Consider the following 14,599-nt stretch of genomic DNA (forward strand, 5'->3'; position numbering starts at 1 on the left):
GCTGGAATTGACAGTATTAAGACAATTGGAAATTACCCAGCTGGAATTGACAGTCTTAGACAATTGGAAATTGACCAGCTGGAATTGACAGTCTTAGACAATTGGAAATTACCCAGCTGGAATTGACAGTCTTAGTCAATTGGAAATTGGCCAGCTGGAATTGACAGACAATTGGATATTGGCCAGTGGAATTGGCAGTCTTAGATAATTGGAAATTGACCAGCTGGAATTGACAGTCTTAGACAGTTGGAAATTGACCAGCTGGAATTGACAGTTCTAGACAATTGGAAACTGGCCAGTTGGAATTGACAAAGTCAGCCACATGCTGGTGCTGCCAGTGGGATGACTTCCACATAATTTTCAAGCTTTCTGTAAGAGAAGAAAGATGGCAGATGGTGCTAACGGTGGCATGGGTTTGCCCCCAAGACTTGCTGTACCACAGTAAACTGAGGACTAATATTTTTGTCTCCTTAGGCTAAAGCAGCTGAACTTGGACAAAAACAGAATTAAAGAGGTCCCATATCTCCATTACATGAGTGACAATCACTTCTCCATCCATCCTTTATCGGCAAAGTCGGGCATACGGGCAGGCTTACATTGCCGGAAGAACGCCACGCAAAAGCCGCACCAGGATCAGTCCCCAAGGCTATACCAGCAGTACAGTTACATTATTACACAAAACGCCCAGGATCCCGACAAGACAGGTGGGGTAAAAGTATTAAATACTTACTCAGGGCGGAATGTATTTCTCTTCCCCTTCACTGGGATTCCTTTCCCAAGTGATGAAGAAACGTTTTGTCACACCCAGTTGTTAAGGAGACAACATTCATTTTATTCATTTTATTGATCGTCTTCTTGCAAAAGGGCCCTTTCCAGCTGCATATTTTTCATGCATTCCAATTTTAATTTTCCGTAAGGCCTTCCCTTCAGCCAGATTGAATCCTGTGCCTTCAGCGGGGTCCCTGGTGCTCTCTGAGCTGGGTTGTTTTCCTGCAGACGTTTTGCTACCACACTAGATGACATCATCCATGCTAGAGGGGGCTTAGGGTCTGGAGGAGAAGGAAAAGGAGAGGGGGAGGGGGAGGGGAGGAGAAGGAGAAAGAATTGTGGGATCTTTGGTGCTCTGAGCTTGGTTATTTGGATGGATGGATGGACAAATAGATGAGATAGATGACATGGTAAATGAAAGATGATAGATAGATACAGATATATAGATAGATGAGACAGAATCAGGTAGGTAGGTGGGTCGGTGGGTGGATGGATGGATGATAAAAACAGATGAGAGAGGTCAGATACATACATAGACAGATCTAGATGTTAAGAGACAGACAGACAGATAGGTGGGTGGATGGATGATAAAGAGACAGAGACAGACAGACAGATCTAGATGATAGATAGATAGATAGATAGATAGATAGATAGATAGATAGATAGATAGATAGATAGATAGATAGATAGATAGATAGATAGATATGGATGGAGATAGATAGATAGATAGATAGATAGATAGATAGATAGATAGATAGATAGATAGATAGATAGATAGATAGATAGATAGATAGATGATAGATAGATAGATATGGATGGAGATAGATTGATAGATAGATAGATAGATAGATAGATAGATAGATGATAGATAGATAGATAGATAGATAGATAGATAGATAGATAGATAGATAGATAGATAGATATGGAGATAGATAGATTAGATAGATAGATAGATAGATAGATAGATAGATAGATAGATAGATAGATAGATAGATAGATAGATAGATAGATAGATAGATAGATAGATAGATACGGAGAGGAAGGGAGGGAGGGATCAGACAAACAGACAACAACCCCAATCCCAGGATTTTCTTTTATGTGTAGCATTATCTGGTCGAGAGTTTTTGCGGGCCACCCTGTAAGTCAAATATAGTGACACAGCAGACCCAGCAGGAAAGGCTGGAGGTTGCAGACCTTCCCAAATGTCCTCACGGCCGAGGTCCAAAACAGGTTCAGGCTCGCTGGCATCTTAGGAGCAGCCTCCACCTCCTCCTTTTCCAGTGCCCTGATGTTAATTTCACGTTTTTCAACAGAAGTCGTCTTTCAGACGAGACCGCCAGAAGAAACGGCTCAGGTAACGGGTTCAGATTCTTCGCTTGGGCTTTTGTGCCTCACAGCAGGAATTCGGCGAGGTGGCAGATTTTCCTGAGGAGATCCAGGCCTTTTTTTGTGGGTGTGCGTGGTTGGAACAAAATAGGAGACGTCCTTGTTTCCAAAGAATTGCTCCGGGTGGGGGAAATGGATATTGACATTGGAATTGCAGATCAGTGCTGTATAATCAAGAGTCAGGTAAGGTTAATTAAGGTTAATTAATGAGGAATTACCTGACAATGTGAGCAATTAATCCAGGGGTCTGCAAACTTGGCCCTTTGATGACTCGTGGACTTCAACCCCCAGAATTCCTTAGCCAGGCACGCTGGCTGAGGAATTCTGGGAGTTGAAGTCCACAAGTCAAGGGCTCCTCAAACCTGGCCCCTTCATGACTTGTGGACTTCAGCTCCCAGAATTCCTCAGCCAGCATGGGGGAACTATGGCCCCTTCATGACTTGTGGACTTCAACTCCCAGAATTCCTTAGCCAGCATGGGGAAAACTTTGGCCCATACATGACTTGTGGACTTCTTGAAAGCCTGCAGGGATGAAGCTCCCACCACATCTGGAGGCAACTCCTGTTCCGTTGGTGGACTGTCCTCGCCGTCAGGAAATTCCTCCTTATGTCTTCCTCTCTTTCTCCTAGGAAAGGCCTCCCTCCCCTCTTAAGGAGTCCAAGGTCCCTTGTGCCAGCATCCCCGCGGAATTCGTCCTTCCCTTGCCAGAGCTGAGATTTCTCAGCCTTGCCAACAACCAGGTGAGTGGGGGCTCCTTCGGATGCTGCTCCCAGCCAGGCGGAAGTTTTGCAACCGCCGGATGGGTGACAGGTACCTGGAAATGGTGGGAAGCCGCCGTTCTCAGCCTGTGGTCCATGGACTGGCTGTTCTAGATAAACCTTTATTGTCATTTTTTTTTCCTGTGGGCACAACGGCACGCATTAAAAATGGAATCTGGTTGCTTGCTCTCAAAGTGTACAATGCATTTAAACAAAGAGTGCAGAGAAGAGCAACAAACAGGATTAGAGGACCGGAGGCTAAAACATATAAAGAACAGTTGCTGGAATTGGGTCTGTCCAGTTTAATGAAGAAAAGGACTAGGAGTGACAGGATAGCAGCCTTCCAGTATCTCAGGGGCTGCCCCAAAGAAGAGGGAGTCAAGCTAGTCTCCAAAGCGCCCAAAGGCAGGACAAGAAGCAACAGATAGAAACTAGTCATGGAGAGGAGCAACCTGGAACTAAGGAGAAACTTCCTGACTGTGAGAACAGTTAACCAGTGGAACAGCTTCCCACCAGAAGTTGTGGGTGCTCCAACACTGGAAGTTTTTAAGAAGAAACTGGACAGCCATTTGTCTGAAATGGTATAAGGGTTTCCTGCCTGAGCGGGGGGTTGGACTAGATGACCTCCAAGGTGCCTTCCAACTTTTATTTTTATATTATTATTATTATTATTATTATTATTATTATTATTATTATTATTATTATTATTATTATTATATAACTTTTATTCATAAAACATGAAACTCAATCAACTGAATACTCAAATTGACTGGCACCAATGGTTGACAAGGGTTGCTGCCAGCATCCTAGCTATCAACCAGGCATCTCCTTAAAATGTAAGATGTTCCGAGTTGCGCAGTTTTTTTGTAGCTTTACTGGAGTTATTGCAGGAAGCTGCAATTTCTTGATGTATTTTGCAAAGTTTTTGGACATAGTTCCCAGTGCCCCGATGACAATGGGTTCCCCGTTACACGTTTGATCCATAATCGCGCAGTTTCGATGGCCAGGTTGCCATATTTCGTAATTTTTTCCAGTTCTTTTTCTTCGACTCTGGCATCTCCTGGTACAGCGATATCAATCAGCTGTACGCTTCGGTTCTCTACGACTGCGATATCTGGCGTGTTGTGTTCCAAATGGAGATCTGTCTGTATTCGGAAGTCCCACAATAATAATAATAATAATAATAATAATAATAATAATAATAATAATAATAATAATAATAATAATAATAATAATAATAATAGTATAATAGTATAATAGTTATTAGTATTATTAACATGAGCCAGCTGCTGTGTGTGGCAGCAGCCAAAAAAGCTAACATAGCATCTTGAAACGGGTGTTATGTATGTGTACAGGGGTCCCCAACCTGGGGTCCATGGCCCAGTGCCGGGCCATGGCCTCTTGGCCACCAGGCCCCGGGAATAGCTGGCAAGCCCCCCCACCCCCCAAATTTCATTTTTAATGTGTGCTGTTGTGCCAACAGTAAAAAAATGACAATAAAGGTTATCTAATCTAATCTAATCTAATACATACAATCCTGGCTTGTATAAACAGAGGCCTAGAATCAAGGTTGGCCCTTTTGCCTATATTGATTTGCAGATCGAGAACGAAGAAGACTTGCTGGCCGTGGCTCTCTTCCCCTCCCTGGCGGAGCTGACCTTCTACGGCAACCCGTTCACCATGTCCAGAAGCGGTACCACCGGCCTGGGCCACGGGTGGGGGGAGGGGCTTCTCTGGGGCAGAAGGACCGCCCCACTCGGCCTTTGGCCAGACGAAGGGCAGCGAAGAGACGGAAGAAATTTAGAGGGGGCTTCTTAAAAATCTCTCCCTTTCCATCCTGGAAGAAAGGACATCGGTCGCTATACGGGTCGTCCTCGACTTTACGTCCACAACTGAGCCCAGATTTTCCGTTGCCGAGCGAGAAAACCGCTCACCAAGCGTCGGCCCATTTGACCGCCTTGCTTGCCACCGTCGCTAAGTGAATCCCTGCCAGTTGTTAAGTTGGTCGCCTGGTTGTTAAGCAAATCTGGCTTCCCTCCCCTTGCCTTTGCCCGTCAGGAGGTCGCAAAAGGGGATCACCTGACACACACACGCACACACACACACACACACACACCGGGATGCTGCGACCGTTCTAAACGTGATACAGGAATCTTCTCAACTAACCTTTAAGATAAGGTTTCCCAGGAATTCGAGGAAGGTTGGACTTTGATTATTTGTGGCTATGTAGGGATTCTAGGCTGATGCCTCTTTTGACTCCGCCCCCAGATTCTACCTGGAATAAGAGTCTCCCTGTTCTGTAAAAGCAAACACAGGTGGTCCTTGACGTATGACTAGAGCTGTAACCATATTAAATACCATAGTATAGTGCAGGGGTAGGCAACCTCGGCTCTTTTATGACTCATGGACTTCAACTCCCAGAATTCCTGAGTCAGCATAGCTGACTCAGGAATTCTGGGAGTTGAAGTCCATGAGTCATAAAAGAGCCGAGGTTGCCTACCCCTGGTATAGTGCAACACTGAAGTGCAATGAATCTATGCCGTATTTCAATTCTGTTTTGTTCAGTTCAATTCTGTTTCTCATTCTATTCTATTTCTTTTCTATTTCTATTTCTCTTCTACTCTGTATTTCTATTCTATTTTCTATCTCTGTTCTATTTCTATTCTATTTCTATTCTATTCTATTTTCTATTTTATTTCTATTCTATTTTATTCTGTATTTCTATTCTATTCTATATTTCTGTTCTATTTTCTATTTTATTTCTATTATTTTCTATTCTATTTCTATTTTGTTCTGTAATTCTATTCTATTCTGTATTTCTATTCTATTTTCTATTTTTATTTTAATTCCATTTATCTCCCGCCCTTCTCCGAAGACTCAGGGCGGCTTACAAGCTTAGCAGTAGCCTTCATTCTATGTATATGCCTGCTTATTAGGGCTTTCACACACACCCCAAGCGGCATTATTACAAAGTCAGCTTAATTGCCCCCAACAATCTGGGTCCTCATTTTATTTCTATTCTATTTTCTATTCTATTTCTATTTTATTCTGTAATTCTATTCTATTCTATTCTATTCTAATTTTCTATCCTATTTCTTATTCTATTCTATTCCTATTCCATTCTCCTGAATTATGACAGCGAGTCATCCCAGGATCGACATTTTTGTTTGGTGGTGCTTGGTTGCCGAGCATCCCAAATGCGATCATGTGAATTCTGAACAGTATGGGTGACAGACAGCTGTCACAACTTTGACTCCAGATCATCCATACCTTTTTTTTTTTAGGTGGTTGGAATGGTCGTTTGGAACGGTCATTTTGTGTCGGGTCGTAAGTGGAGGATTATCTGTAAAGGAAGAGGAATTTGGGGGGCAGGTGTTTAAAACTGACCTCTCTTTCCTTCTCCTCTCTCCCTCCCTGCCCCCCAAGGGGACCCACCGCTGCTCACCAGCTTCCTTCAAAACAAACTTGGAATTAAACTGGTTCGGAAAAAGGTTTCCAAGCTGGAGAAGCCACGCATTTTTATACCCATCAAAGCGAACCGGGAGGTACAAACGTGGAGAAATTAGGTGGTAAAAACGCTTTAATCCAGCAGAAATTGGGGACCAGCCGAGATTGTCAAAGGTTGGCATGTGGGAGGAATCGGGAAGAGCTGGGAAGTTGGGACCATTTGGTTCGTAGAGGCCACAACTAGGATGGCTCCTCCCTTCTAGCACTGATGAGGTTCCCTAGTTGGGTCATGAAACCACCTCCTCCTCTTCCTCCTCCTCCTCCTCCCTTCTAACACTGATGATGTTCCCTAGTTGGGTCATGAAACGTCTGCAAGAAAAGCACCCAGCTCAGAGAGCACCAAGGACCCCACAGTCCTTCCTCCTCCTCCTCCTCCTTCTAGCCCTGATGAGGTTCCCTAGTTGGGCCATGAAACATCTGCAAGAAAAGCACCCAGCTCAGAGAGCACCAAGGACCCCACAATGGTCCTCCTCCTCCCCCTCCCTTCTAGCACTGATGATGTTCCTTAGTTGGGTCATGAAACGTCTGCAAGAAAAGCAGCTCAGAGGGCACCGAGGACCCCACAGTCCTCCTCCTCTTCCTCCTCCTTCCCTCTAGCATTGACGATGTTCCCTAGTTGGGTCATGAAACGTCTGCCAGAAAACCCCCAAACTCAGGGAGCACCAGGGACCCCACCCCATTTGACCCTGAGCTACAATCTCTGCACAAACGTCAGAAGGTTGAGGCTACTGCCGTTACGATCCCCGCTTTGCCCTGATCTTCTCTTGTGTCTGTTTAGATTAAATCCAAGCTACCCAAGGTCCGAAAGCGCCCCCTGCCGGCCGAGACGTCTGTGGAGACCACTTTCTGGCAGCTGTGGACAGGATCCGAGCTGGATCCGAGTAACAGACTCAGTTCCCAAGACCTTGCGTTGAGCCCGTCCTCTTCTCTCGTCTACAACCTCGATCGGCCCATCCTAGCCCCTCTTCGGCGGGAGGAGAGGTCCACCTCGCTGAGCACGTTGTACATCGAGCCCTTGACCCCGGGCTCCTCCCTGGAGGAGTTGTCCCATGAAAGCGAAGTTTTGAGCGAGTCTTCCCTTGATCAGATCCTGGCTGGCAAAGTTCCTGCCTCTCAGCCCTTGTCGGGACCAAGCAATTCCGAAGTTCTCCGTCCGCCCTCTGGGTCAGCTTCCCGAGGACCCTCCGGTTTGCCCCCGATCATAGAGTCACCATCCTCAGACCAGGTTCTCTCTGAGGCTCCAGAGAACGTGTCGGAGTTCGTCCCTTACACTTGGACATCTCCAGGAGAACATCCCCCCCCAGAGCTACAGTGGGAACTCCTTGCACCTCCAAACTCACCTTCGGAGGGACAGAGCGAATCAGAAGTGGTTCAGATTGTTGAAGGAGAAGAAGGAGAAGAAGGTGGAGCCAAGACTCTTTTCTCCACCGCTTCTGACGCAGAGCCTAGTCAGTCGGCATCCGTTACGACGTCTTTGCCAGAACGGAAAGGAACCGAACCATTGGTATCGTCTGAAGGTGGCCTTGGAGAAGAGTTGGGGGTGCCTCTTTCCCCGCCAGGAGAATCCTCTGCGGAAGACGAAGACCTGCAGGAGTCCAGGCCCATCTCCGTTCCCAGTGGGGAGGATCTAGCCCATGGGGGCCCCCCAGAGGCTGCCTTGCCGGCCGTTTCTTCAGAAGAAGACGAAGACCAAGAGGGATCTTCTCAGCTTCCCACCGCAGGCTTCCAGGATATGAATCTCTCGGCGTCTTCCGAGGAAGAGGAGCATCCGGGATCTCCAAGCTCTCCTCTCGTGGACCACGGCCAGGAGGAGAGCCTGACCTTGGAGGATTTGTCCCCGGGGCCAACGCCTTCACAACCGTTGGTCCCAGCCTCCCGATCCGTTTCCAGAGAACTCCACGGACTCTTTGCCCAGATCCAGGCCTACGCCTTGCCTCCAGAACCGGAGCAGGAGGAGGAGGACACGTCCGCGGCGGAGGAGGTGCTCACGAGTGGTAGCAGAGAAGGCGTCACCCAGCCCATCTTCATCACTCAGGTGGGTGAGCTGGGGGGGATGCCCGGTGGTGGGGAGTCCTCGGCTTAGCGACCGCAATTGAATGCACCAAAGGTCTGTGGCTAAGCAAGACAGTTTTTAAGTCAGTTGTGCCCTGTTTTACTGGCTTTCTTGCCGCAGTCGGTGAGTGAACCCGGTTGTTAAGTGAATCTGGCCCCACACACACACACACCATTGACTTTGTCAGAAGGTCGCAAAAGGGGGTCACCTGACCCCACCCTGGGAGGCTGCGACCGTCGTAAACAGGAGCCGGTTGCCAGGGGGCTGAATTTTGATCATGGGGATGCTACAACGGCCGTTCCAAGTCTCTTGGGGTAATGGATCTCCTCTTCAAAGTAGATCCAGGCCAGGCTGGCAACGCTGACGGTGCCAGGGTATAAAAAGTCCTCGAAATTACACCCACAGTGCAGCCCAAAATTTCTGTCGCTAAGTGAGACATTCGTTTTGGCCCGTTTGACGACCTTCCTTGCCGCAGTCATTAAGCGAATCCCTGCAGTTAGGTCAGTCACCCGGTTGTTAAGTGAATCTGGATTGCCCCTCCCCCCCCTTGACTTTGCTTCTCAGAAGGTCGACCCCTGACGCTGCGACCGTCATAAATAGGAGCCGGTTGCCAAACGTCCAAATTTTGAACACGTGACCGTGGGGACTTTTCAACAGCCGTAAGGCTGAAAAAAGGTCATCAGTCCCATTTCTCGGGGCCATTGTAACTTTGGACAGGCACTAAACGAACTGCCGTAAGTCGAGGACTACCTGAATGACCCCAACATGTCTCTAGGTAGAGCAGAAGACTTTGTTTCGCAGGACAAGGAACAAGAAGCCAACAATGAGCTTTGAAGGTGACTCATACTCTGGGTGTAATATTTACGTAATTTGGTTTTTTGTTTAATTTAGAAGGGGAAATACGACTGGGGTTCCTCACGGATCCCCGTTTTGAAGGGAGAAGGATGCCACGTTTCCCTAAACTCTTCCCTAAACTGAGGTCATCCAGTCCACACTCCCGGATTTGCATGAAGGGAAGCAAATCAAAGCATCCCAAGACAGAGGTGGAAGGGGCTCCACTGGCCCGGAGTCGCCCAGTTCTCTTTCGTACCTAAGAAGGGACTAGAACTCCCCATCTCCTGGTGATTGGCCCAGAGTCACCCAGCTGGCTTTCATGCCTAAGGCGGGACTAGAACTCCCCATCTCCTGGTGATTGGCCCAGAGTCACCCAGCTGGCTTTCATGCCTAAGGCGGGACTAGAACTCCCCATCTCCTGGTGATTGGCCCAGAGTCACCCAGCTGGCTTTCATGCCTAAGGCAGGACTAGAACTCCCCATCTCCTGGTGATTGGCCCAGAGTCACCCAGCTGGCTTTCATGCCTAAGGCGGGACTAGAACTCCCCATCTCCTGGTGATTGGCCCAGAGTCACCCAGCTGGCTTTCATGCCTAAGGCGGGACTAGAACTCCCCATCTCCTGGTGATTGGCCCAGAGTCACCCAGCTGGCTTTCATGCCTAAGGCAGGACTAGAACTCCCCGTCTCCTGGTGATTGGCCCAGAGTCACCCAGCTGGCTTTCATGCCTAAGGCAGGACTAGAACTCCCCATCTCCTGGTGATTGGCCCAAAGTCCCCAGTTGCCTTTCGTGCCTAAGGCGGGACTAGAACTCTCTGTCTCCTGTTGATTGGCCTAAAGTCACCCAGCCGGCTTTCGTGCCTAAGGCAGGACTAGAACTCCCCATCTCCTGATGATTGGCCCAAAGTCCCCAGTTGCCTTTCGTGCCTAAGGCGGGACTAGAACTCACAGTCTCCTGGTGATTGGCCCAAAGTCACCTAGTTCTCTTTCACGCCTAAGGCGGGACTAGAACTCACCATCTCCTGGTTTCCAGGCCAGCTCTTTAAACCACTAGCCAAAACCAGCCCCCCAGATTGCCTGACATTGGACAGCTTGCAATCCAAAAGCAAACAACATTATAAAAGAATAAAACAAAAAGACACATATAAAGACGTGACAATTAACAACGAAACCGACAGCAACGTATGATTGCTAAGATGCATGACTGCTTGTTTTCAGAAGTCGTGGCTTGCTCCACGACTTCAGGTTTTCAAGAAGAGACTGATCTGTGTGCAGATAATAGGGTCTCCTGCCTGAGCAGGGGGTTGGACTAGAAGACCTCCAAAGGTCCCTTCCAAGTCTGTTATCCTTCCTTCCTTCCTTCCTTCCTTCCTTCCTTCCTTCCTTCCTTCCTTCCTTCCTTCCTTCCTTCCTTCCTTCCTTCCTTCCTTCCTTCTCCATCCCTGGAGGCTTTTAAGAAGAGACTGGACAGCCCCTTGCTTGAGCAGGGGGCTGGGATAGATGACCTCCAAGGCCCCTCTCTCTTATTCTGACCTTCTTTGCACCTTGAAAAGCCTCTGCTCCCCAGTGAGACAAGGCATCATTTTAAAATACCCGAGTTTGTAGTGATCACTTTCCCCTCTCCCCCGCTTTCCTTCTATGGGTGCAAGGTAGATGAATCGCTGGATTCCCGGGGGACCCAGCGGAGCTCGGGGAAGGCGGCCCCCCCAGTGCCAGAGAGGTTTAGGGGCTACGAAGATCTGCTCGGAGGAGACCCTGGCTCAGATTTTGTGGAGCCCAAAGGTAAGCTGACCCCCCCCCTCTGCGCTTCGTTGTGGGTTGGGGTGCCCAATTGTCTGGCTTCAAAGGGCTTCTGTTCAGAGGGGAGGGGGACCTGGAAAAGATCGGAAGAGAGAGAGAGACACACAGACACACACAGACACACACCTTTCGGGATCTCTCAAGAGGAAGCAGTTGGCCAATGTTGGGCGATGATGGTGCGTTGATCTCGGTTTGTTTGAGACTCAAGGGGTGGGCAGGATGGGAAGAGTATAGAAGGCATTTAAAAAAAACACGAAATCACTCAATCAGAAGAGAGCTGGAAGGGACCCTGGAGGTCTTCTAGTCCAGCCCCCTGCTCAAGCAGGAGATGCTGTACCATTTCAGACAAGTTTGGGCTGTCCAGGGATGGAGCATTCACACCTTCTGGCCGGAAGCTGGTTAACTGTTCTCATGGTCAGGAAGTTTCTACTTCAGGACAATCACTGTGGTGACCTTGGTGCCCTCTGAGCTGGGTGGTTTTCCTGCAGACGTTTCATGACCCAGCCAGAGAACATCATCAGTGCTAGAAGGGAGGAGGAGGAGGAGGAGGAGGAGGGAGGGAGGGAAGGAGGGAGGGAGGAAGGAAGGACTGTGGGGTCCTTGGTGCCCTCTGAGCTGGGTGGTTTCCTTGCAGACGTTTCATGACCCAACTAGGGGACACCATCAGTGCTAGAAGGGAGGAGGAGGAGGAGAAGGAAGGAAGGAAGGAAGGAAGGAAGGAAGGAAGGAAGGAAGGAAGGAAGGAAGGAAGGAAGGAAGGAAGGAAGGAAGGAAGGAAGGAAGGAAGGAAGGAAGGAAGGAAAGGAAGGAAGGAAGGAAGGACTGTGGGGTCCTTGGTGCCCTCTGAGCTGGGTGGTTTCCTTGCAGACGTTTCATGACCCAACTAGGGAACATCATCAGTGCTAGAAGGGAATGGGGTTTGCAGAGAGGAGGAGGAGGAGGAGGAGGAGGAGGAAGAGGAGAAGCAGAAGAGGAGGAGGAGGAGGAGGAGGAGGACAATGACTGTGGGGTCCTTGGTGCTCTCTGAGCTTGGTGGTTTCCTTGCAGACGTTTCATGACCCAACTAGGGAACATCATCAGGGCTAGAAGGGAGGAGGAGGAGGAGGAGGAGGAGGAAGACTGTGGGCTCCTTGGTGCTGTCTGAGCTGGGTGTTTTTCTCTTTCCACCAAAGACTTTCTCGGTCTGTCTTTTCAACCAGGCATACAACAAAACGTCCAGGCTTTGGAGAAGGCCCTCCGCTACCCTCTGGTCTATCGTGACCCCAAGGCCCGGCTGGACCGCTACCAGAAGCCTTATGTGTCCGCCCAAAAGAAGGTCAGGAGCCCCACGGGGAGGGAAGCTTTTGGGGGGATGAGTGGGACGATCCCCATCCTGGATCCAGCCAACTCTGCGTGGCCTCCGTCAGACTTCTCAGTGAAATGGTCATAAATCCTGCTGGTCGTTAAGTGGGACATCACCATGGGTCATTACGTAAATCAGCAGTCATGAAGTGAACCCCTTGTCCTCAACGGTCCTTTGTTGCCAGAAACCGGCAAAACGCTCGTAAATCCCATGATCCCAACAACCGTGGGACATAGTCACATGCCTCGGCCAGTTGCTAGGCACCTAAGAAGTGGCCTAATTCGGCACCTCCTTGCTCCTCTAGATTTTGTGCAAATGACAACTGCGTTGCTGAGTTCATATTTCATAGCACGCTAATGACTTTGGGCCAATCACCAGGAGACGGTGAGTTCTAGTCCCGCCTTAGGCCTGAAAGCCGGCTGGGTGTCTTTGGGCCAATCACCAGGAGACGGGGAGTTCTAGTCCCGCCTTAGGCACGAAAGCCGGCTGGGTGTCTTTGGGCCAATCACCAGGAGACGGGGAGTTCTAGTCCCGCCTTAGGCCTGAAAGCCGGCTGGGTGTCTTTGGGCCAATCACCAGGAGACGGGGAGTTCTAGTCCCGCCTTAGGCACGAAAGCCGGCTGGGTGTCTTTGGGCCAATCACCAGGAGACGGGGAGTTCTAGTCCCGCCTTAGGCCTGAAAGCCGGCTGGGTGTCTTTGGGCCAATCACCAGGAGACGGGGAGTTCTAGTCCCGCCTTAGGCCTGAAAGCCGGCTGGGTGTCTTTGGGCCAATCACCAGGAGACGGGGAGTTCTAGTCCCGCCTTAGGCATGAAAGCCGGCTGGGTGTCTTTGGGCCAATCACCAGGAGACGGGGAGTTCTAGTCCCGCCTTAGGCACGAAAGCCGGCTGGGTGTCTTTGGGCCAATCACCAGGAGACGGGGAGTTCTAGTCCCGCCTTAGGCCTGAAAGCCGGCTGGGTGTCTTTGGGCCAATCACCAGGAGACGGGGAGTTCTAGTCCCGCCTTAGGCACGAAAGCCGGCTGGGTGTCTTTGGGCCAATCACCAGGAGACGGGGAGTTCTAGTCCCGCCTTAGGCACGAAAGCCAGCTGGGTGTCTTTGGGCCAATTGCCAGGAGACGGTGAGTTCCAGTCCCGCCTTAGGGATGAAAGACCGCTCAGTGATTTAGGGCCAAAGTCACCCAACTGGTTCTCGTACCTCCTAAGGCGGGATTTGAACCGACCATCTCTCCGTTTCTAGCCTGATGCCTCTCACTACTAGACCAAACTGGTTATTTATTTAATTTATGTATTGAATTGATAGCCTGCACATCTCGCTGGAGATTTAATTTAACCCGTGTTCCATTTAATATGGATAATTTGGATAAAGCAGCTGCTTCTACAGGCGAAAGGACCAACAGGCGTTATCTATGCACCCCAGGCCCCCGACCTTTGGGGCACCCCAGGGACCGGTTCCGTGGAGAGAGGCTTTTTTTGCGCCTGGTTTTGCATGCTGAGGAGGAATTTTTAATTTGGGGTTCTTTTTTAACTGACTACAGGGTTAATTTAATTTTTTTAATTTGGTTCTTAATTTTTGTATTTTGGATTTTTAATTCCCTGTAAACCGCCCTGAGTCCTCAGGGAATAGGGCGGTATATAAATACAATTAAATAAATAAATAAATAAATAAATGCTGCCTGCATCCCACGGATGGGGCTTTGCTTGTTTGTGCCGAGCGGTTTGGGGGCATGCCGCAGACCGGTACGGGTCCACGGCCTGGCGGGTTGGGGACCCCTGCATTAGCTTGACAGCGTACGCTCCCATCTTAGGACAGCAACTCAGACCGGAATGTATCTTGCTAAGTGACACGGTTTATAAATGGATCCCTCTCTTAGTCCCTTGCTTAGTTTCCATCCGTTGCTTCTTCTCCTGCCTTCTTCAGAGGCTTTGGAGAAGAATAGGTGGGACCACCCCCTCCTTCCTTGTGGCAGCCCCTGAGATATTGGAAGGCTGCTAGCCTGTCACCCCTGGTCCTTCTTTTCATTAAACAAAACAGTAAGAAGGGACCTTGGAGGTCATCTAGTCCAGCCCCCTGCTCAAGCAGGAGAGCCTAGACCATTTCAGGTTGTCCAGTCTCTTCTTTAAAAAACCCAGTGATGGAGAAGGAAGGAAGGA

General features: G+C 49.2%; 1 protein-coding gene across 6 annotated transcripts in view; it reads left to right on the plus strand.

Moving 5' to 3' along the window:
* The window catches only part of XRRA1 (X-ray radiation resistance associated 1), a 36,341-nt gene that overhangs the window by 16,494 nt on the left and 5,248 nt on the right, over positions 1 to 14,599 (plus strand). For 4 of the 6 annotated variants that reach the window (XR_014026448.1, XM_081327811.1, XM_081327810.1 and 1 more), the window contains 8 exons: positions 475 to 704; positions 2,082 to 2,122; positions 2,784 to 2,894; positions 4,512 to 4,605; positions 6,339 to 6,457; positions 7,198 to 8,454; positions 10,953 to 11,085; positions 12,303 to 12,418. Coding sequence is in view for 4 of the 6 variants with exons in the window: in XM_081327811.1 (XP_081183937.1) it covers positions 475 to 704; positions 2,082 to 2,122; positions 2,784 to 2,894; positions 4,512 to 4,605; positions 6,339 to 6,457; positions 7,198 to 8,454; positions 10,953 to 11,085; positions 12,303 to 12,418 (2,101 nt within the window). In the remaining 2 variants the exon portion in view is untranslated. The remainder of the gene's footprint in view (positions 1 to 474; positions 705 to 2,081; positions 2,123 to 2,783; positions 2,895 to 4,511; positions 4,606 to 6,338; positions 6,458 to 7,197; positions 8,455 to 10,952; positions 11,086 to 12,302; positions 12,419 to 14,599) is intronic. The other 2 variants (XR_014026449.1, XM_081327812.1) reach the window with 2 other exon arrangements.

Source organism: Vipera berus (genome assembly GCF_964194415.1).
Source record: "Vipera berus genome assembly, chromosome: 4".
Taxonomy (NCBI): domain Eukaryota; kingdom Metazoa; phylum Chordata; class Lepidosauria; order Squamata; family Viperidae; genus Vipera; species Vipera berus.